Source organism: Amaranthus tricolor, chromosome 5, assembly GCF_026212465.1.
Source record: "Amaranthus tricolor cultivar Red isolate AtriRed21 chromosome 5, ASM2621246v1, whole genome shotgun sequence".
Classification (NCBI taxonomy): domain Eukaryota; kingdom Viridiplantae; phylum Streptophyta; class Magnoliopsida; order Caryophyllales; family Amaranthaceae; genus Amaranthus; species Amaranthus tricolor.
In genome coordinates this window covers 22,763,379-22,786,694 of record NC_080051.1, presented here as the reverse complement: position 1 = coordinate 22,786,694, position 23,316 = coordinate 22,763,379, and the positions used below count along the sequence as shown (strand labels likewise).

Here is a 23,316-nt window from a genome sequence, read left to right as displayed (position 1 = left end):
ACTAAAATTGGTAAAAGTTTGGGAAGATTTTGTTGACGTTTAAGGACCTTAATAATTTTTACTCGGTTATTAATAATTGGTAAGTTAGAAAACGATAAAATATAAAATAAATACTAAATGACATGTTTTGGACATGACAATTTTATGAGACACATATATAAACAGCAGATACATGTTAGAAAATTTATATGGATTTTTGTGACCATATATGGACTTAAATAAATTCTATATGTTTTATCGGTAAAATAACAACATTGTTATTAAAAATGCCCTATGTGATTTTTAATGGTTATTAAAATTTTCTATCCCTTTAAATAGTTTTTGAAACATCATAGAATTTTTATATTATTTTATTTGGACTCAAATAAATTTAAACCGATTTTATTTTATTTATCGATAAAATACCTATACAAAATAATAAAATATCATACATGGCTTTTATAAGTTTAAATGGCCTATTTTTTATTTATAAAAGGTGTAATATTGATAATTAAATTGTAGTAAAATAGATATCAAAAAGTTATAATTGTATCAATAAGCTACTGCCTCATAGTATAAAATAAGTTTAACTTAGATGGTTTATAAATCTTACGAATTTACGATATCATTTAAATAATGGTAAATACCTAAATTGTTGAAAATAATCGTAAAAATCATTATAAATTGGCATAATCATCTATAATCTGATGGGACACCCTTTAATTCATTTTAAGTAAGGTATTACAATGATTTGATTAATTTGGGCCTTGTTGGAGAATTAATATGTATTTTGTAAATCAAGTATCGATTTTATTACCGGCAAAACTATCTTGTATTTTAGAAAATAATGTTTTATGAAATCTTCTGTCATAATGATTTTATAAACTTATGAACTACATTCTAGTGGTTTCCTTGAAAAATCATATTGAATTTTAATTAATGTTTGTTACGATGCATTTCCATACATGCTAGTGATGCCCCAATATAATACAAAGGTTATGTTTGGTGATATGATTATATTAAGCATGTTTTACCCATGTGGGAAAGATTATGATTTGATTTTGCTATGTCGCAAATAAAGTATGCTTTACTATGTTGCAAATAAAAGATGTTTATCATATAGAAAAAGTTAATATTTTTGACTTTTCAAATGCTATTGAAATTATAAGATATAAATTATATACAAAAATATTTTAGTCTAAATGGCGAGTACATATGCCACAGCAAATGTTGTGTGCATGATTAAATGACTCACCAATGCTGAGCGCGTGTTGTTCACAATACCATTGTATTACACTTGCCGGACATGTCGCGGGCGGTAGATCGACTACCAAATGAGTCACGGGATGACTCACATAGTGCCCATGCAAACTTATGATATGAGTTTGAAATTGATTTGCATCCTTTCAGATCTTATGACTTATGATGAAAATGAGAATTTGAAATGACTATAGAACCATTGAACTGGGTTTGAATGATAATATTATTTATCAAATGAAAAAGCATATTTCAAAATGAATTTTCTCCAATCAAAAAAGTTTTAATAACTTATTTGACGAACACTAGTGTGTTTATACTCAGCCTTTTTGCTGATAGTATGCTTTGTATGTTTTTCCAATGGTTTTGTTTTTAGAATAAACCCCTATGGCACCTCGACGGAGAATGAACATGCGAGCCGAAGATGAACCCGAGTTGGAGTATGACTCTTCTTTTGTTTAGATCTCTTTATTGTATTTGAGAGACTATTAGTTTAGTTGTTTAGGTTTGGATTATTTTAAGGATGTAATTTGAACTTTTGACTTATTTCGATTTGGTTGTAATTTTCCTTTATTTTAGACAGTGAAGACTTATGTTATATTGCTTTGGTTTTGGTTCAAGTATTCTACTTGGACATTGGTTTACCCTTTAAGTAACTCCTTAATTGTATTGGTAAAATTAAGCTTCTGCTTAATTAATACTAAATTCCAATTACTATTGACCTTCATAATTCGAGGCGGTTACACTCGCACACAAAGTTAGCGATAAAATTAATTACAATAACTGTTTTTCGCCAACTTTGACTACAAAAAGTTTGTAGTTAGCAAGCGACAAAGCATTTTGTTAGCTAAGTTTGTAGCTAACCTTCTTTATACGGATTTTAGTTTTGTCTCCTAATTGTGTTCTTTTTGTAGTGGATTGAGCATTTATTTCTATCTTTCATTTGTATAATAAGAAAAAAACACATTATAAAAGAAAATGACATAAAAAATAAGCTTATATTTTCATTATACTTCATCCGTTCCACTATACTTGCTACGTTTAATTTTTTTTATGTAAATCAATGAGCTTTTTTGATTATTTATTGAACTATACACATCTAAAAATTACAAAAAAAAACTTAATATTATGAAAGTATGCGATTAGACGATTCAAACAAGATTTCACTTGACTCTATTTTTTCTTACATATTAGTCACAATATATAAAATAAGCTTAAACGATGAATAATGTCAAAAATCGTTATGTAACGAGTATTTCAGAATGGGGGAGTAGGTATTAAATGCACAATTTAACCCACGTAAAAAACACTCCTTCCAATTCTTTTAAGTTGTAACGTTTGCTTTTTAAATGCACAATTTACTTTTTATGCAATGTATAGGTTAAAATATACTACTCTGTCCTCTTTAAATTGCATCAAAGAGGAATTGGTGTATTTTTAAAAGAGTGATAAAAAATGAAGAGAAATAATGAATTATGTGGATGAAATTAATAGAGTGTTAAAATGTATTGATGAGATTAAAAGAAAGTGGTGAACCATTATCCAAAAATAAAAATGATGCAAATTAAGTGAGACACACCAAAATAAAAAATAATGCAAATTCAATGAAATAAAAAGAGTAGTTAAGTTCTTTTATTCATTTCATTGTAAAAATTATTAATATTAAATCTTCATAATTTCTAAATAAGCATAATAGAAATAATTAAAAATTAAAATATTACATGAACAAGTATGAAAAAGCAAATAAAACTACCTAAAGTAATAATTTGTCCATAAAAAAACACGGTGTACGAAACCTTCGTCGTCATTCAAAGAAAAATAAAAAATAGCTCCCCCTTTAAATACCATAGAATTTGGCCCCTCACTCTGTCATCACCTCTCCTCTTGTAACCATCATCTACAGTTCCATTAAAGCAATCATCCTTCTTTCTTGTGCATTTGCTTCACATCTAAAGAAAAGAATCTAATTCCCTCACTTCATTCACTAATCACTCTATACTTATTTCCATCCTCAAAGATGTTTCCTACATTCATATTATTATCAGTTCTTCTCTTCTCATCTCTTTCTCTTTCAAATGCTCAGTATAAACCTCCTCTGTTCGTCTTCGGCGATTCGCTATATGATGATGGAATGACTCTCTATAATGGTGTTAAAGGTGCTGGTGCCGAGTTCTGGCCGTACGGTGAAACTTATTTTAAGAAACCTGCTGGCCGGTACTCCGATGGCCGTCTTATTCCTGATTTCATCGGTACCTACTCATTTCGTCTATAATCTATTCTTTTATCAATTAATTTCTACTGTTTTTCAATTTCAACCATATATGATTTGATTTCTTGATTAACATTGTAAATAATCTCTGATTATTTCTAAATAATTCAATTTTGGTGTATTATTTATTTTTAAATTGTTCAATCTTGGTATATTATTTGCTAATAACACTAATTTTTACATTTTAATCGGCTGATACATTTAATTTTTTTCCTCTTTATGCTTTTTTTTGTCGATTTATATTAATCGGTAAAAATGTGTCAAAAATGCTATCATTAAAAAGTATTTCCTCTGTTTTTTTTTACAGGCACCTAAAACACCCTTTTTACGCTTTTTTTCAATTCATTTTATGTCGAGTTATATACAATTAAAAATTATAAACATTTAATATCATGAAAATATTTATAAAGATGAATAAAACAAGATTCTATGCATTATATTTTTTTTCGTACATAAGCCGTAATATCTAAAATAACAAAGCCCAAAAATGGGATTGGGTGCGAGTATAAAAGCAGAAAAAGTATGCATTATTAAAAATAGTCAATAATTTATAGAAAATGCACGTTAAGTGGAATTATTAAGGATAATATTTTGTTTTAATAATTATTTTAAAAGATGAATTGATTTCAGATTAATTGAAATTTGAATTTGGTATGGATTACAGCACAATATGCCGGTTTGCCTTTTTTGCAACCGTATTTGAAACCGGGATTGAAGGATTATACTAAGGGAATCAATTTTGCTTCTGCTGGTGCTTGTGTTCTTGTTGAACTTCGTCCTCAAACAGTATGTTTTTTTATTATTATTTTTTTTTAACTTTTCAATTTGATTTTTTATATTCTGCGGTATACTTTTCTGTGAGGAATAAGAAATGTTTTTGTGCTTGAAATTAATAAAGTCACCTACTAACTAATACGGTTGATTTTTTCAAATTAATCTTGTGAGTGATATTAAGTAATTGTGATGCATCAAAGGGTATAGAAATTTTCGATAAAAAAAGTAAAGTAAGTAATAATTACAAGTACGTCTGTTAAATCTGCTAGTGGTTAGTTTTTTTTAAAAAAAAATCTGGTTGTGGTTAAAACTACTTCATTTTTATAATAGTCATTAATATAATATTGCGTGGTACGTATTAGTAAAGTTGAGAAATCATACTCATATCCCTTCAACTTAAATATTCTTCAATTTATTATTTCTATCATAAATATCTTTTAGTGTAAATAATTAAAATTTATAATAAGTTGTATATTAACAATATTTGTGGTAAAATAAATCAAATAACATTTCAAATGACTAAATTATAACTTATAAATTAAGAATACAATTCAAAATATGATTGATTGTTAAATACTATTAATAGTCAAAAGTATCACTTATGTTGAGTAGGATTTAATATTTTAAATATAAAAAGTGAAACTACTACCCTTAGGCCTTAGTTAAAAACATCAATTATACATGATTGCAATTTTGCATAATTATAATTTAAAAACTCTCACTTACCTATTGTTTCTGTACTTTAGAATTTTCTATTTTAAGTGAGAAAAACTTAAACAATGTTTTAGAGATATATATTAAAAATAAAATATATTTATGTAAGATTTTTTAGATTTGTCCTAATATAAAGTATTTTATTATAGTTTTAATTATTTTATGATATATATTTAGAGATATTAATGTTTAAAATTTACTTTGAACGGTATATAAAGTAAACAAACAAAATAAAACTAAAAGAACAATACTATACTCTATTTATTTGTGTATTAAAAGGGCAGTAATGCACAAAATTTCCCACATAGTAAAATAATTTTTCTGTTATATCCTGCATTTCTTTTACAAGAAAATACTTATGAGATTCAAACATACTTTCTTCGTTCTGAAATAGTCGCTATTTAAGGATTATTGATTTTATTCATCTTTTATGCTTATTTTATATATTGTGAATAATGTGTAGAAAAAATATAGTCAAATAAGATCTTATTTGAATCGTCTAATCGAATATATTAAATTTTTATAATTTTTAATTAAGCATAATTTAAGATATAAATTATTAAAATTACACATTAAATTACGTAAAAAGTGAAAAATAGTAGGAATAATTAAACAAAAAAAGCACTACATTTCGTTAAATTTGAATCGGTGCACGAAGGCTCCATTAGCTCTATTTTGCACACTTCAATAATTAAAAATTAAATTAAAAAAAAACTTGGGTATAGGTGTAAAAGAAAGTAATAATTCATTTATTATCCTCACAGGCGAATAGTGATAACCGAGAAAGGTGAAATAAATGTCACTTTTTTCAATCAACAAAAAAAAAAACAAATCGAAGCTACTTTAAAATATTAATAATCCCATGAATTCATCTAAGCTGGCAAGAGTGGAAAATCAAAGAAAATATTTGATGTGGACAATTTAGTTGTGTAAACGCTATAAACTTTAATAAACATCTATACCTAATTAATTTAATTCTGATGTTATGAAATATACCTAATATTGGAAATATATCGAATTAAGTTTTTTCTTGCATATAATGAATAAGAAGCAATATTGATTGATAAATATAATTATCTCCGTTACTTAATGAAGTTCCTATAAGAAAATTTCATCGAAATTAGGAAAATTAGACCATTTTGGATTGTAGATATATATAATTTATTGAATAATAAATTTAATAAGGAAAAATGAGAACCACAAATATTACTCCTTCCTATTTACCTTAGGAGTTCCATTTGACTTTTCACGGATTTTAAGGAGAGTCAAAAGTGGGACTCTAAGGGTAGGAAAAAGAGAGTGGTACTATGGGTTTTTTAATGTAAGGGAGAAAAATTAGTATGGGTAATGGAAGGTATAATTGAAAATAGGATAAAGTTACTAAGGGCATAAAAGTCAAAAATCCATACCAAAAATAGAAATGGGACAATTAAGATGACTTAACCATAAAAGGAAATGAGACACATAAGCTGAATAGGAGGGAGTAAAAAATATCAAAAGAGAGTTAATGGAAAAAATATAGAAACTACAACTTATAAAAAATTATTTTTTACAAAGTTAGTAGAAAACATGTGAAGGTCATAATAAACATAAAAATGTTAAAATAATGTAAGCGGAAGATATGTTAAAACATGTGGAGGTCATAATAAACATAAAAATGTTAAAATAATGTAAGCGGAAGATATGTTAAAACATGGACATTATTAAAATATTAAAATGAAGATGAATAAAATTAATTTTATCCAAAATTTCTATTATAAATAGAAAGATAATATATGAAAACAATAAATAAAACACATTTAAATGATAAACGAAAACTTTTTTAAAGGAACGTGGATAGAGTAAAAAGTACTAGGTATTATTCAAGGTAGCAACTATTTTAAATCTGAGAGATGTTTTTATTTTTGGTGGTAATTTAATTAATGTTTTTGTTGGATCCAGATAAATTTAAAGAGGCAAATTAATTATTTCGTGGAAATGGTGGGTAAATTGAAGCAACAAGTTGGAGAAGCACAAGCAAAAAAGTTATTATCAGAAGCAGTATATTTATTCAACATCGCCGGAAATGACTATGTTGTTCTTATACAGAAAAATGTTAAAAAGCTCCCTGTTTCCAATTTTAAAAAAAGACGTCAAATGAATATGATTATTGGAAACCTCACCTCACACATTAAAGTAAGTACTTTATTTTTATATTTCCTTCTTTGTTTTTTTTTTTTTAAACTTCCTTTTGGTTTACGCTCCTCCGTAGAATTAAATTTGAGTTTGTTTAAAGTAGATAGAACAATTGGACAGGGTGAGTAAAAATTTATTTGAGTTTTTTTGGCAAAAATAGTTATTTGGTATTTTTAACTTATATTGATATAAATAGAGAGTTAAACGATTAAATTATTTAATGCTAATGTTTAATATATAAGCTATTTTTTAACAAGTTGCTCTTAATAATGGGTTCAAATGAGCAACTTATACAAAAACAGTTGATCATATCAGTTAATAAAATTATTCAAATCAAACACCGTTATAAGATAATAGTGGTTCGTCAATTTTATCCATTATTTACGCTGAAATGAATTAGATGTTGATAGGGTCCATGGCAATGAATACTCCATAATGTGCCATGACTAGAAAACGTCCAAATTATGTAGACTACAAATGGACTATTTCAAAGTCCATGCCTATATCTTATGGTATTAGAATATAGTATTATCTTAGGAATTTTTGCCTTAAACCCATACTTGGTATTATCAATTAGGAATATGTTACAACTTACAAATATGCAATTTGATGCACTTTTTTCAGATATGTGATAAATTTTAGGCTACTCCTAAATGGCATATCATGTGAATCCTAGTCCTAGGTAGTAAATGAAATATAGAATTTAAGTAAATTCTTGGAAAAGGGATATGGAAAGACTTGGTAATTTCCTAAAAGAGAACAATTGATTCATGCATGCAACTTACTGAAGCTATTTTGTGTGTTTATGGCCATAATTTTCAAGGCAAAGTGTTACAAATGTCGCTATCAAACACCTAATAGATTTCTAAGTCAATATTTGTTGTTATCATGGTAGATAATGAAGTACAATCATTAATTTTTTTTTTACCAATACACGTCTAAAGTTTATTGTTAAATTGAAATGGTTGAAAATAACTTCTAATGTCTCATATTAAGTAATTATTAAACAATTTACTCAAGAGTTGAGACTTGCATATATACCAATTAAATTTAAATCCGATTTAAAATAGATACAAAACTTAATCGGAAAATTGTGGGTTATAACTTAAAAATTTTGATCCGTAATCAAAAAATAAATCAACCTGAAAAGACCAAAAAAAAAAAAAAGGTCAATCCTGCTTTAATCAGAACTCAATTATTTTGAACCGCTTTTTCAATTTTGTCAGTTTATCATTATATTTAGTTGAAACTCACTATGCTTGTAGTTGTTTTTGTATTCTAAACTAATACTTCTATTTCTTTGTTATAGCCTTAAAATCGATATTTGATCATTTATTAAAAAATATTATCTATAGAAACAAAATTTAGTATAATTAAATTTTTAGATAATATTAATTTAAAGATATTTTTCAAAATTTCTTGACTTGTTAGTTGTTGGGTTCGACCTAAATCGATCCGAAAATAATTAACTCGACCTGAAAATCTTCTTACTTGTAATTACCCCATTGAAAATGACCCAACTCAAAACCCTCTGACCACTCATTTGAAAAATAGGGGTTGTCGATTAGACTTATAATGTCTCATAATAAATAATTATTATGAAATAATTAAATGACTAATTGATTGAGTTCACATATTGTTAAACAGACAATCTACAACCAAGGAGGAAGAAAATTTGCATTCCAAAACTTGGGTCCTTTAGGATGCATGCCATCAATGAAGTACATGCTAAACTTTAAAGGAACATGTGCTGAGGAGCCACAACAACTAGCCAGGATGCACAATGCTGCTTTTGGTTCACAACTTAAGAGATTGCAAGGCCAATTGCCAGGATTCAAGTACTCTGTTTATGACTTCTACACATCCTTATACCTTAGAGTTCTTTACGGAACCAGATATGGTACGTCACTTTCACCTTTTGTCTTTGATTATTTGTCTTTGATTCCTTTTCTTGAATTATTGCATGTGCTATTGGTACGTACCAGGATTTGTTAAGTTGTGGCTATCAACTAGTGTCTTTGTTCTTTGCATGTTACACATTATCTTTTGAGTTGTCAAATCTTTTTTAAATTGGAACAAATCAAGTCCCAAGATTTTCTTTTTTTTTTTACTCATTTATTACATTGATTTGTAGTTAGAGCCATAGGTTATTACATTTTTTCGAAGCTATTGTTGTTAGAGACCGTCTATCATTCAAAAGACTTTAAATTAAAAAATCTATATGCTATTTAATCCATATATGAGGCTTGTCCTATAATGAAAACATCTTATACAAAAATTTGTTTTTTTTTCGTGGGTAAGGCCGTAAAATTTTTTATTACAGGGGTAGAAAAATTAAAATTTTTTCAAGAACCAAACTTTATATTAATATTGAAAGAAAAAATTTCAATTAATAGATCAACCCATAATTTGTTAGGGTCATAAGGACATCGCTTTGTAGTTCTAATTTGAAACTACACGTTGCATACTTTTTATTGACTTGGAGTTTATGGAAGATATAAAAATCAATTTATTTTTAAAAAACTAGGACAAGGTTTGATTGTAATTTTGACTTATGTTATAGTATATAACATATGGATTTCAATCATCAGCTTAAGTTTTTGGTTGAGTTGATTTCTTGACATGGTATTAGAAGTCAACGTGACAAGAGGTCACGGGTTCAAATCTCAATCAGCCCTCATTTAAAGTGAAATATTCAGCGCCTATATACATCTACACTTCTATTTATAGCCCAATGGGCTCTCGTGTGAGGAGACGTGTTAGAGTGTATAACATATCCCGAGACCTCAACCATCAGTTTAAGTTTTTGGTTAAGTTGGTTTCTTGACAACTTAGAGTTTATCGGTTCATTTTCAATCATTTCCTTTAGAAGTAAATAATGTCAATAAAATGTTTCAATAATTCTAAGTTACAATATTTATTAACTATTTAATTCAATAAATTTACATATTTTGAGCAAAAAAATAATTTTTATTGCAAGAAGTTATTTTTATTAAATTGAATTCTTGCGAATGTTCAAGGCGGCTACACATGATATTATTATGAGTGACGTTGATTTTTAAACAACCAATAACTCTTGGATTTTCTCTTACCTTTTGAAGTGCTCAAGTGCATTTAAACTGTGGAATAATTGACTAAAGGTTGCACAATCGTAGCATATGATGGACACCAGCGCACCATGGCCATAAGATTCGCCATTCATTTAGAAAAATCCAATTTAGAATTGTCTCGTTCATGTCATGTGACGTGGGTCCTTGTCTATCACTATATTACAATATGCATGCATATGGTAAAGTCTTTTCTACCAACGTCCCATTTTATTGTAATTTGTAATAGAAACTTTTTCCAAGAGTTAAATAAACTCTTTCACATTAGAGAATGTAAATCTCGTGTCTGTCTAAGTTGTAGTTCAATTCATTTGATCAATTAAGCAAAAATTATATTCAAAAAATTATATTTAATATTGAATAGTGTAATATAGAAGTATAACATAGAAGAATTATAAATAATTGAATAAGCACATACATATAGAGGCAGTGGCAGAGCTACAGGCCTGCGTGTCGTCCTTAATTTTTTAATTTTCTCTTTTATAATAATAGTTATATAAGACTAGAACCTTTATAAGTTTTTGTTTCTTGAAAACTATAGTTTGATCTTTTAATTTACCTTTTATTTTAATTCTTATTTTATTACTGTTATAGAGGTGGGTCTAATTAGACCCACCAGTTTATTAAGCTCCTATTAATGATGTTAATCAATATATATATATATTGACAATTACAGGGTTTAGAGAAAGCCAAACAGCATGTTGTGGAAGTGGATCCTACAATGGAGACTTTACATGTCAGAAGAAAGGCACAAGCTTCTCAGTATGTAGTAACCCTAATGACTATTTATGGTTCGACGCCGCCCACCCGACAGACAAGGCTAATCAGGCCTTCTCTAAAGAGTTTTGGAGTGGAGGATCAAACCTTGTTTCTCCTTACAATTTGCAAAATTTATTTGCCGCTCGATAAACCGGATGATTTTTGGGAATATCATTTACTCTTACACTCATAAGTGTGATCAAAAATAGAAGAGTGTTTGGGTTTATTTTATTTTTCTTAATTTATAATTTTTATTTTTCGTACACCATGTATGTTAAGCATACCATAGTCTTGTAGATTTTTTATTTTTTTTTAATTTCTTCAGGGAAAAAATATTGGAGGAGTGGGGGAAATTGAATTTAATTAGCTTGTGATGATAGGTTCATTTGCTACGATGTAATAAGTGATGAGGGGTTCATTTGCTACGATGAAAATTGCAATTAGAAATAAATATAAAGAAAACAATATATTGAATGATTTTAATTTACTGGAACGTATTTATGTATGTATTATTATTATTTAAATAACTTGTGTGCTTCAAAAATAAATAAATAAATAACTTGTGTGCTTAGAGTGAAATTTAATGTTGAAAGCTTCTGCCTTTTTTCATAGCACTAGATCAATTAGACATAATTTATGGTTATGTAAAATATATTGGCTTTAACCCTAATTTAACGAAAATGATATATATAGTCCTAAGGACTGTATATAAAATAAAATCTTGTATTTTATTAATGTAATTTAATATAATTTTTGCTTTGAAAACATCAAAATTTAATTATATTTTATTATTTTAGCATTTATTCTTTCTTGGAAAGTAAAAATAGTTATAGAAAATATTAATTGTTTTCCAACTTCAAGATAAGATTCTCTTGAAAATTTAAAATTATTAATAATAAATAAAATTTATTAATTTTTATATACTGCTCTGAAGACCGTAAATATCATAACCTTTAACTTAATTATATTAAAATTTAATCATATTGAAAATCATAGATTATTTTAGTAGTTGAAAACTTTATCAATTAATTTTCTTAGCAGGGTTTAATTTTCAATCATGAGCTATAATAAGATTAATTTCCTCTTGCTTGTAGGGGAATCTCCACCTAACCCCAATTAAAAAAAATTGACTGCATTGAAACAACTGTATTTGTGAATATAAACATATATACAGCACTGTATTAATAGCCATGATAATTTTATGGTTTCAATAGTCAAAGAAACATTCATCAAAGAAGTAAATGATGGAATAATGTCTTGCTTAAGTTCCGTGTCAAAAGATATCAATGAGTAAAGGCAAGTGGCTAATCCTAATATCCTACTCCCTCCTATTCTATTCACCGATGTGTCCTATTTTACTTTTTATTATTTTTTAGGTGGTTAAATGGGACCACATGTGAAAGAAAAAATTATAATATTTTTAAATTTTTATAGGGGTAAAGTAGGATTAGTAGATGTAAAGGTGTGAAAAGGCTAAATTTAATAGAGATAAATTAGTAAAGATAATATAGCCAAAATAAAAATAAAACATTTAAAATGACTTGGCCAAATAAGAAAATAAGACATTAAAATGAAAAATAGGGGGGGGAGTAATATATAGCTAATGTAGGAGCATCAATTAATGACTAAAGGTAAAAGCTATAGAACCACTCCATATATAGTAGAGCATATATAATGTAGTACTTTTATTATCCTAACCAACTAAAGTAAGGTAAAAGATAAAGATAAAGAGATAAGTATTAATTATAAATAAGAATAAAATTAAAAAAGTGATTCTTTTTCATCAAAAGAAGTAAGTAGAAAATATAAATATGGAAAAGTATTAAGTCAATCATTTCATTTGAAAAATTCAACTTAAATTTAATATTTAGCAAATTAATGAAATTTAATTTTGAATATGAGTCGATTTCACAATTATTTTTAAAATAGATAAATTTGAAAATTTGATAATAACTTTTCAAATTTTGTCATCCTCAAATCCTTTCTTCATGATCTCATTATTAAAATCTACAAATTAAAATACTCCTAAATTAATTGTTTCAAAACACAATTTAAGTAAAATTGTATGTAAAATTGTATGCATTCAAGGACATAGAAGTAGTATTTACCTTCTTATCAAGAAGTTTTATGATGATTTTTACAATGTTTTATATATCTCGAAGTTAAGTGCAATAATTATTTGTTTGATGTAGTTTAATTAGTTTTTGGGGAGGTTATTAGTATGTTTAAAATATTTGACCCCACAAAGCCTCGAAAAATTTGGGGCTCCAATATTAAATTACATAGTATATATTTATTGTCTAAAAATACAACGTTGTTCGAAAAAAATCATAATTTTCAAAATTGCACACAACCTTTAAAATTTTTTAAAATTTTTGTCCCTCTCTTGATTAGTTTAAAATTTTTTAGTATATAGTAGAATAAGTGAAAAGTACTATTTAAGACCTTATCCATATAAATAATGAGGGTGTTTGGTAAATGATTGATAGCTGGTATCTGATAGCTGATTATAATGGTTGATTTGTCCAGCTAATTATTAACTGGTTTGACCAACTGATTTTAAACCCACTGCTATGAACAACTTGTCAAAAACAGCTTATTCATATCAATAAGATGTTTCAACCAACTAGTTCACCAAACACTAGGATTAGCTGGTTTGACCATCTAACCTTCTATTTACATCAAAATAAGTTAAAATTGCTCAATAAGCTAATTTGCCAAACACCTCTAATATATATTCTGTTTAAGACAAATTTTAATTCTGTTAATTAGTTTATCTTGAAATGTCCACTTATTAGGATTTGTTAGGGTTCTCGCACAAGATGTTAATATACAAATAGCAAAATAGGAATATATTTTAAATTATTTTATATTTAAAATAGTCCATTATTATTACTTTTATAGTTTTAATTAATTGAGGAAGATAAAATTCTATATTTCAACAATAACTTCGTTAGAGGAAACTAATTTCCAGAGGGTAGGGTTACTTTTGAAAAAGCATGAACGTTTGAGGGAAACATATTGAGATGCTTTTGAAATTGATAATACTTAAAATAATTAATAGTATTTGCAACTTGCATATATTTTATCCTGAATTTTCAGTGGGAGATTTTTTTACTTATTTGTTGCCAGAACATTTGTCACATACTCACATCACATGTAAGGGAGTAAAAAACTAGCATTATAATCATTATCATATTCACTATATCCCGCTCATAAGAAAATTACGATTAGGGTCTGAAGAGGGAGGAAGACGGCAACTCATACTCATAAAGGAGAGTACGGTCAAAGAGTCCCTTGGCTCAAAAAAAATCTTCAAAGGGCGTCAAAACGAGCAACTATTCGCAAAGCCTGCAACTTATACACACTATGATCAATAATAATAATTACATGTGATCTATATGGATGTAGAAGAAATATATAGATGAAATCAAAAGATAATTTGTGTGTGAATGAAAATTAGAGATTGCGTGGTTTGTGACTAAAAATGAAAATATAGCAAATGCAAATCCCATTACTATGTGTTTGGGAACAAACATTTCATAATGAAGAATTTGAGAATGATAATATTTGAGATGTCATTATCAAATCCTCATCTTTAACCACTTCTATAACAATGGTGGATTTCACTTAAATTCAAATTTAAATTTTTATTATTTGTCAAATATTAAATTTGAATCAAATCTGATTTGTGAATAAAATTATCATACCTAAACATAGTATTAAAGAGTTTAAAATGATTATTATATAGCAAAATTCATGAGATGGAGCGAGTATATATCTTAATTTATCCCGAGAATAATTACAGCTTATGAGAAAACAGAACGTACATGACAATTAATTAGGAGCAGTAAATAAATTAAATAAATCGTGAAACACAAACAAACATAGACCATAGGCAACATCAAAATATATTCACATGTCCTAGACATATGTGTAGCTAACTGTTCCCCTTCAGCCCTTACAGTTACAACTAATAATATTAATAATAAATTAATAATAATAATAATAATAGGAACTAAAAATAAAATATGTGATTATACTTTCAGAATTCAAAATTAGAATAATTATTAGAATAGGAACGTTAATTGTGAACACATTACACATGCATTGCTTACTAGTTTTACATGTCTTCAATGTTGACATCACAAAAATAATTAATGAGATTTAAGATGAGTTATTTGTATGGATGGTCCTTCAATTTTTTTATTTTCCTCATGTAATTACCATATTATTATTATTATTATTATTATCAAAATTAGTTAGTCTATTGTTCAAGTGTTTATTATTATCCTCAAATGAGTCATCTTATATCAGAGAAAGAGAAGAAAATATGTCAATTTATATACTCGAGAGTAACTCATACTACTATTAATTGATTTTAATAGTGAATCTCCTTTGGATTTGTATGTGGTCCTTTTTGTTTAGGTTGCTATGCCCATTTTCTAAATTAATTCCAACACTTATCGATCTTATAGGGCCTTTAACAAACCATGGAATGTAGAATTATCTTATATGAATAGCAGCTAAATTTGATATGTTATGAAGTATAATTTAACATGTTTTTTCATTTGAGAACCCTTTGAGTTTAAAGTGTGAATATGACATATATGACCCTTTGGATACCTGGTGTTGTATATTTTACTTTAAATGACGTGTGGTTAAGATTTGAACGTGTGACTTTTTCTTAAATTAGCTCTGATACCATAAAAAATTCAACTCAAATAAAAGTTAATTTAAAGGTGCTAGTTGATGTTTTTATACACTTACGTGCAAGCTTGATTTGGAAAGTTCAAACATGTCCAAATTTGAGGTTTGATGAAATGAAGTTATCAAGAAGAGAAAACGACTAAAAAAAAGAGACATAAATAAAGATATAAAAAACAAATGGGAAATAGTGATGGGAATGACTTGGATATTGCCAGCTCATAATCAATGGTCCAGCTGTCTTGTCCACTTCAATCATTTATACTCCTTGCAACTCTTAACTCTTAAGCCATAATCGGAAGCTTCTCTTCTGTTTTCTTTCTCCATTTTAAAATGTTCCAGCAGCCTTGTTTAAATTATTTCACCCGATTTTATATATTGGCTTTTAAATTAAGTAGTTTTAGACATATATAGTATTTGTTTCTTTTGTTTGATTACTTATTTTACCTAAATTTAGAAATATCAGAATAATTTTTTATAAATTATTGTATATTTTAATTCTACATTTCTACTTAGACCTCCTAAAATAGTCGGTCGGTCAGGTTTTATTTTGAATCATTTTCGAGTCAGGCTATTTTGAGATTACATCAATGAGTTTCAAATTGTTTTCTTATCATAAAAAAATTGAAAAAATGATTTTTTGTTAATAGAATTTTTTTTTCTTATTAAAATCAATATATTGGATTTAGGATTAGAACAAAGAAATATTGACTCAAAACTCAAATAAAATGACTAAAATGCAATTGTCCAGATTCAAATAATGATTTCGAACCGAAAATGTTAATGTGAAACTAAAAACGGGTCAAAATGGTCATAGTTGAGTTTTCGCCAAATTTAATTAACTTATTCCGACTACTCGTGGGCCAAAATTAACGAGTTATGTATGACCTACTAATTTCCTATTATATTGCATATCAATTTCGAATTGGGTCAAAATTTGAACGGTTAAACTCTACCTCTACTTTTATTAAGGTTTTTTCTAATTTGCACAAGTTTTTCGTCCGGCTATTTGATAGAAGTGTATGATATTCATAGAAGTAGTTAACAAATTTGGGACAATAATGTGTAATGCAAGTATGCAACTAAGGTAGAGTGTTATATTACGTCAAATTTTCATACATAAATAAGTAGACTACAGCTTAAATAAGAGTTGTGTAAATTCTTACTGATGATCAAACTCATTAATAAGAAAAAAAAATGGACTATTGCTCAGGGTTTAAATTTTTTAGAATTCAACAAAAATTATTATCATATATATATATATATATATATATATATATATATATATATATATATATATATATATATATATATATATATATATATATATATATATATATATATAAGGTTGATATTTACTTGAATAAATTAAATATAATTTAATAAATTAATATATTTTTGCTAAATAATATAAGTTATTAGTATTTTATTAAAGTTATTAAAATATCAATAATAAAAAAAATAAAAAATGCATTATTATTTAGGGGGTCATTTTATCTCTCCATCCAAGACCAAAAATATATAAAATGTTAACTAATGTAGCTAATAAAATTAGCTTTAGGTGTTATTTATTAGGAAAAATTATCAGGAATAATACAATTTTTTGCTTATTTTTCTACGATAATACTAGTTTTTGATTAACCATGAATAATACCAACTTTGGGGGGTGTTTTCCTAAAATATACCTAACATGTTAAAAATTAAACTATAGGAGATTAAATGACAAAAAAATTTGGTAAATTAGTTAATAAATTAAAGTTGGTATTATTTTAAGAAAAAAAAACCCCAAAATTGTTATTATTCATGGTTAATTAATAATTTATATTATTATAGAGAAATTAATAAAATATTATTATTTACGATAATTTTTCTTATTTATTATCTAAAATTTAATTTGTTTTTGTTGTGGCGCAAAAACTCAATACTTTTATATCAACCTTGTAAAATGTGCAAGTGTATATGGTTTGTTTTCTGCACTTATTTTTCGAAATGATTTTACATTTAGAACAAATCGATTGGCACTACAAGGAAACATGTAAATAGCTACTATAAATTTACGATGGTAAATTGGCCGTTGTGGTTTTTTGAAAATTGCGACAAACATTGTGATAACAAATGAATTTGTCGCCAGAATTTAAACTTTGCGACGATAGTGGCGACCAAAAAAATATTATCGTGTAATTTTCAAAGAAGGTGAGGTTTTTAGCGATGGCAACAATTCATGAATTCATGCCCCCAACGGAATGTCTTGTTCCCCGTTCTGCCATTATTTTCAATTTAAATTTGTGACTGTTTTTATCTGTCGCCTGAATTATTGTTAGTTTCAAATTTGTGACGGCTATTGTTGTCGCCTTTATGTCCCTAGTTTAAGTTCGTCGCAAATTCATCGCTATATGCTTTTAGCGATATTTTTTACGAGAAAATAAATTGTCGCTATCTTAGCGTTTTTTTGTAGTGTAATATTTATTTCGCATATACAAAAGTATACATATGCTTCCTATCAAACAATAAAAGGTTTAGTTACTTAAATATGTCAATTATCACCTTATCTACATTTTCAACAACTTTGTACGAAACTAAATCAATCTTTTAAAACTAAGTAGGCGTAATCAAGAAGCAACATTTGTACTGAATGCCACTAATAGTAGGTTGCAATCACCTAACTAATTTAATCGGTTTGAGAATTATAAATCTTCTCATGTGATATTAACTTATTTCATATAATTTTATGATACTTAGTTCACACTCAAATTTCGATTTTGTATGTCAATGCTTATATATACATCCTAAACCTTAATACACTAAGGACTCAGAGTCTTCTCTGTTAGAGAGCAAATATCATTATTTATAATAGGCTACGTGTTCGATTCTGACATAGTTTTTTTCTTTTTCTTTTTCCTTTTCAGTCTACTTCATAATATTCGAACATTAATACTTTACCTTTTCTTAATTTCTTATGTATGGTTTTTCTAACTAAATTATATATATTATCATTTCCTCTTTAATATCAATAATCAAATAGGTAGTTAAAGAGATATGGAAATTTTTTTAGTTTGAATTGAATAATAATGTCCTTAAAATCGATATTAATTATTGTCAAAGAAAATAAATTTTTGACATCTATATGTGGTTAAGAAAGAAAGAATAATATATGGAATGACCTTAATTTCTTTCTCATAAATAATAATCCTTAATAATAGAGGAAGTTCTATCATAGCAAGAAACTGAATATTCAAAATATGGACTTGGCAAATTTCTCATTTATGGTATGATAACTACACAGAGATTACAACTTGTCTAATAAGCTCTTCCACCAAATTTTCTCAGGAAAACAAAGAAAAATGAGTGAATAATTGGTATTTTATAAAATGAGAAATATGTGGATGAAATAAAAAAATAAATTAAATATATAAAAAAAAGTAAACAAGCTAAAGCTAGGTCATGATAAAAAAATAGAATAATATATAATAAATTTAGTGGAACGAACTAAAAGAGAAAGTGATGCAAATTTTGTATCGCTCAATAAAAAGTATTTACATTCGTAAATCGGATTTAGAGGTTACGTAAATAAGGAGAAATTATTAGAATATATAACATATTATGGAACTTCAACCATCAGCTTAAATTTTTGGTTGAGTTCGTTTCTTGACATAGTATCAGAAGCCAACGTGACAAGAGATCACGAGTTCAAATCTCAATCATCCCTAATTTAAACATCCACACTTCTAGCCCATGGGCTCTCGTGTGAGAAGGCGTATTAAAGTATATAATATATCATGAGGCTTTAACCATCAACTTGAATTTTTTAGTTGAGTTGGTTCCTTAACAGAAACAAGGTCAATTTTATGCCTTTTCCAACTTATTAGAGACGATGCATAAACACATGGCATATGGGACATTGAAAGAACAAGGGTTGTTCTTTTGTAGATCAAATTGAATTGAACAATAGTACTAGAGTGAACAGCTGGATTACTCGTGTAAGTTAAGTTATGAGTATTCAGTATTAGGTCGTGACAATTCGTCATATAATTTCACCGTGTTCTACTCATGTGGACATGGAATATCTGTGGGCTCAGGCCCACAAACCCACGGGTCAAGAGCATTCACTTACACATACACTTGGTAAGGTTCATTGTTTTCCAAAACTATATATTAATAGGAGGATTAGCTCACCTAATATTATACAAGTTCACAACCTACTATTTTATAGATATGAAATCTTATTTCACGTATGAAGTATTATAAACAACATGTAGCAAATTTAAATAAGAGTGAACAGACATATCTATCCATGTAGCAAATTTGTTTAAAACAACATGTTATCTGACCCAAACATTTAAAAAATGAGCAAATTAATTTAAAAAGTTTCAATAAAATGTGCAAATTAACCCCAAACGTTCACACTATATCAAATTAGCCCCAAAATTATACTGAAATGTGCAATTTGATTTTTCTTAATAATATAACCAAATTGCCTTTTTACCCTCGTATTATAAACAATTTTCACACTTACTTTCATAAAAACAATGTTCACAAGAACAACCTTTTCAGGTAAGATGTTGGATTCAACTATATACTAAATGTCTCATTTTCTATTTCATGCAATCCAAAATATCTCTAGTGACTACTCATTTCATTGACTATAAAATGAGGAGTAATGTTGAGATTAATGGTGACTTGAGTGCACTAATTAATTGTTCATTTATGTATAATTTTATGAAATGGAATCCTATGAGGATGTTTAATGGGTGTATCAAGTTGATAACTAAATGTGTATGATTGAATGTAGTGATTAAGTGTGTGGTTTAATGCATGAGCTACTTGGGTGTATTGTTTGAGGCTCTTAATCAAGGACTTTATGATGAATGATGAAGTTCTATGGTCGTGTGCTCAATAAGATGCTCGAACAAGGCACAAACAAAACATGACATTGCGTTGAACGAGCAGCAAAACAATAGTAGTTAGTAGGTTTCGATCATAGGTGTTCGAACGAGCGCCAAAATGGCTCGAACGAGCACAAGTCGACCAACAGAACAGAAGCTCCCAGTAGCATTCGCTCGAACGAGCGATCTTCAATCAGACTTAGTTGGATTCGTTTTTTGGACTGTTCAAGTATTAGGAGTTGTTACATTCTTTTTAATTTGTAATTACTCATTATTGTAATTAGCTCTATAAATAGTGAGCTTATTTGTTCATCCAAACACATCAAACACAAACTCCAAGTCTAAACACATAGCCTTTGTTATTCTCTTATTCAGTTGTAATTCTTCATTTGTAAAAGTGTTATACTCCTTTAAAATAGTATAAATGAGAAACACCACGTAGTCATTATTGGGTGAATCTCCTTAAATCATTGTGTCAAGATTTACATTTTATTTTTCTTTCAAACATTATTATGTCATTGAAATTATTATTGTTCATGAAGATACTTTAAACCTTAACTATCTTAGCTTACATTTCAAATAATTAATTAAGTAATGTGTGTTTAGATGGCTATTTATTTATCTAGCTATTGTGGATATGTGGAGCAACTTAGCATATAAATGTTGTTTTATTCTTTCAAAATTCAGCACTCACAACATTATATTGTCTTATTATATGTTTAAACTTTAGTGACCAATAACATTAATAAATAATAGTAATGAGTGTGAATTTTAGTGTAAAGTTTTATGAAATATATCATATTACTTCCATGATAAAAAAAATTTCAACATAAAACTGCATCTTTATTTGATAATACACATTATAATGAATTTTGTAAATATTGAATTTTGTGAAAAATGAAATGTTTGAAGTGGAGCAAGCAAGACCAATGAATTTGTCAAAAATTTCATTCCCACAATTTAGTATTCTGTAGTTTTATATATATATACCCTTATCAGATATTTATATTAAGACACTATATAAAATTACTAAAATATATTTTAGCTAAACTAATTAATTAAACCCCAAATTGTAAAGATTCTTTTGTCCACAAGAATGTCTTATTCATAGCAATAAAAGATAAATAAAAATATGCAAGTTGAAATAAATTGAAGCTATCAAAGAGTTGGTAGGATAGTTGTTTTCAACCATATGCCAAATCCTTTGACAAGTATTTAATATTTTTGTGGAGTTGAATTAATAATAGAAATTTCAAATTAGATATTTTCTCTTATTCTAATTAATTAAATGTCTTTTTCAATTTTACATTTTTGTTGATGTACTATTTTAATCTAGATATTTCTAATTATTCAGAAAAATTATAAAAAGTTAATATAAATAAAATTTACATTAAAAAATAAAATTCAATCTAATTAATACAATTTTATTTTTAACTTATAGATTAAGAATAAAAATAAATAAAATATTCAATTATACTGGTTTAGAGTATTTTGTAAGAGTATAATATTTTAATCCGAAAGTTATTGCAGTCAGATATATTCCTATCTATGGTCCCTCCTTGGACGACGTTTATGCTAATAATTGGTTACCAAATGGAATCTGACTCTATTATTTTGTTAATGGAAGAAACCATTTTTTCTTTTCTTTTTTCCTTTTAAGAAAATTAAATAATATGTGGAGCAGTATATTGATTTATATTATTAAAGGTGGCAGAGATCCTTAACAATTACATACTTTGACCTATGATGTCTTAATTTTCAGTAACAGATTAAAAAAAAATGCATTTCTAGCTTTTTAAATAGAAAATGGTTTAGGGAAAAGATTTATTATTATCTATTTTCATTATTCTTCATTTATTTTTTATTCATTTAATCTTTAGTGATTGTTTGGTTTTATAAAATATTTTATGAAAAATTAAAACCAAAAAGTTATTTCTTTAATCATAACTAGATGCAACACTTAATCTCTTTGCTCTATTTATAGGTTAAATTTGTCCTAATTTCATTTAAATAGGATTGCCTTAATTTTTATAATGTATACAATAAAAGATTTGATAATTAAAGGATTGCATTATTTATATTTTGCATTTAAATAAGATCAGAGAAAGTATTATTTTAAATATTAATTTTTTTTCCTTTATTTTTACAGTTTTAACTTGAATGAACAATTTGCTACTAAGATAAGATAATTAAATATTTCTTATATTATTTGAGAGTTCATGAAAACATATCTTGTTCAAAATTAATCCATTTGGTGTAGTGTTTGGGAAGTTCTATTTGTCGTTTTTAAAAAATATTATCAAATTGTATGATTGTCATGAAAACTCACTTTTTCTTATCAGAATTGAGAGTAAAATGTTAAATATATGTTGCCCAATAGAAATAATTCATTTGGCTTAGTGTTTGGAAAGTTGACATTTATCAATTTTCAACGTTTATTAAATTTTTTGGTTTTCTCATTTAAAATGATCAAATATATTAGTTTTAATGCTACAACAAAAAATATTCACTCAAAATAAAAAAAATAAAGGATTCAACTAATTATAATGACAGAAAACTAAAAAGTCAACAAAACTAATAAAAAAAGTCACAATGGTCGAATTTGAGTTACGATTAAATTCGATATAATTCAATTAGTATTTTTGGATTAGGTCATTTTCAATTACGAATAAATAATTTAAAGTTATGATCC

At 26.8% G+C, this 23,316-nt stretch overlaps 1 protein-coding gene across 1 annotated transcript; it reads left to right on the top strand.

The window, feature by feature from the left end:
• Positions 1–3,058: 3,058 nt before the first annotated feature.
• Positions 3,059–11,517, top strand: LOC130813798 (GDSL lipase-like). Its single transcript, XM_057679682.1, has 5 exons — positions 3,059–3,485; positions 4,170–4,291; positions 6,935–7,168; positions 8,816–9,068; positions 10,952–11,517. Exons 1-5 carry the CDS (start codon positions 3,254–3,256, stop codon positions 11,182–11,184), a joined length of 1,074 nt encoding a protein of 357 aa, XP_057535665.1. The 5' UTR covers positions 3,059–3,253; the 3' UTR covers positions 11,185–11,517.
• The last annotated feature ends 11,799 nt before the right edge of the window (positions 11,518–23,316 follow it).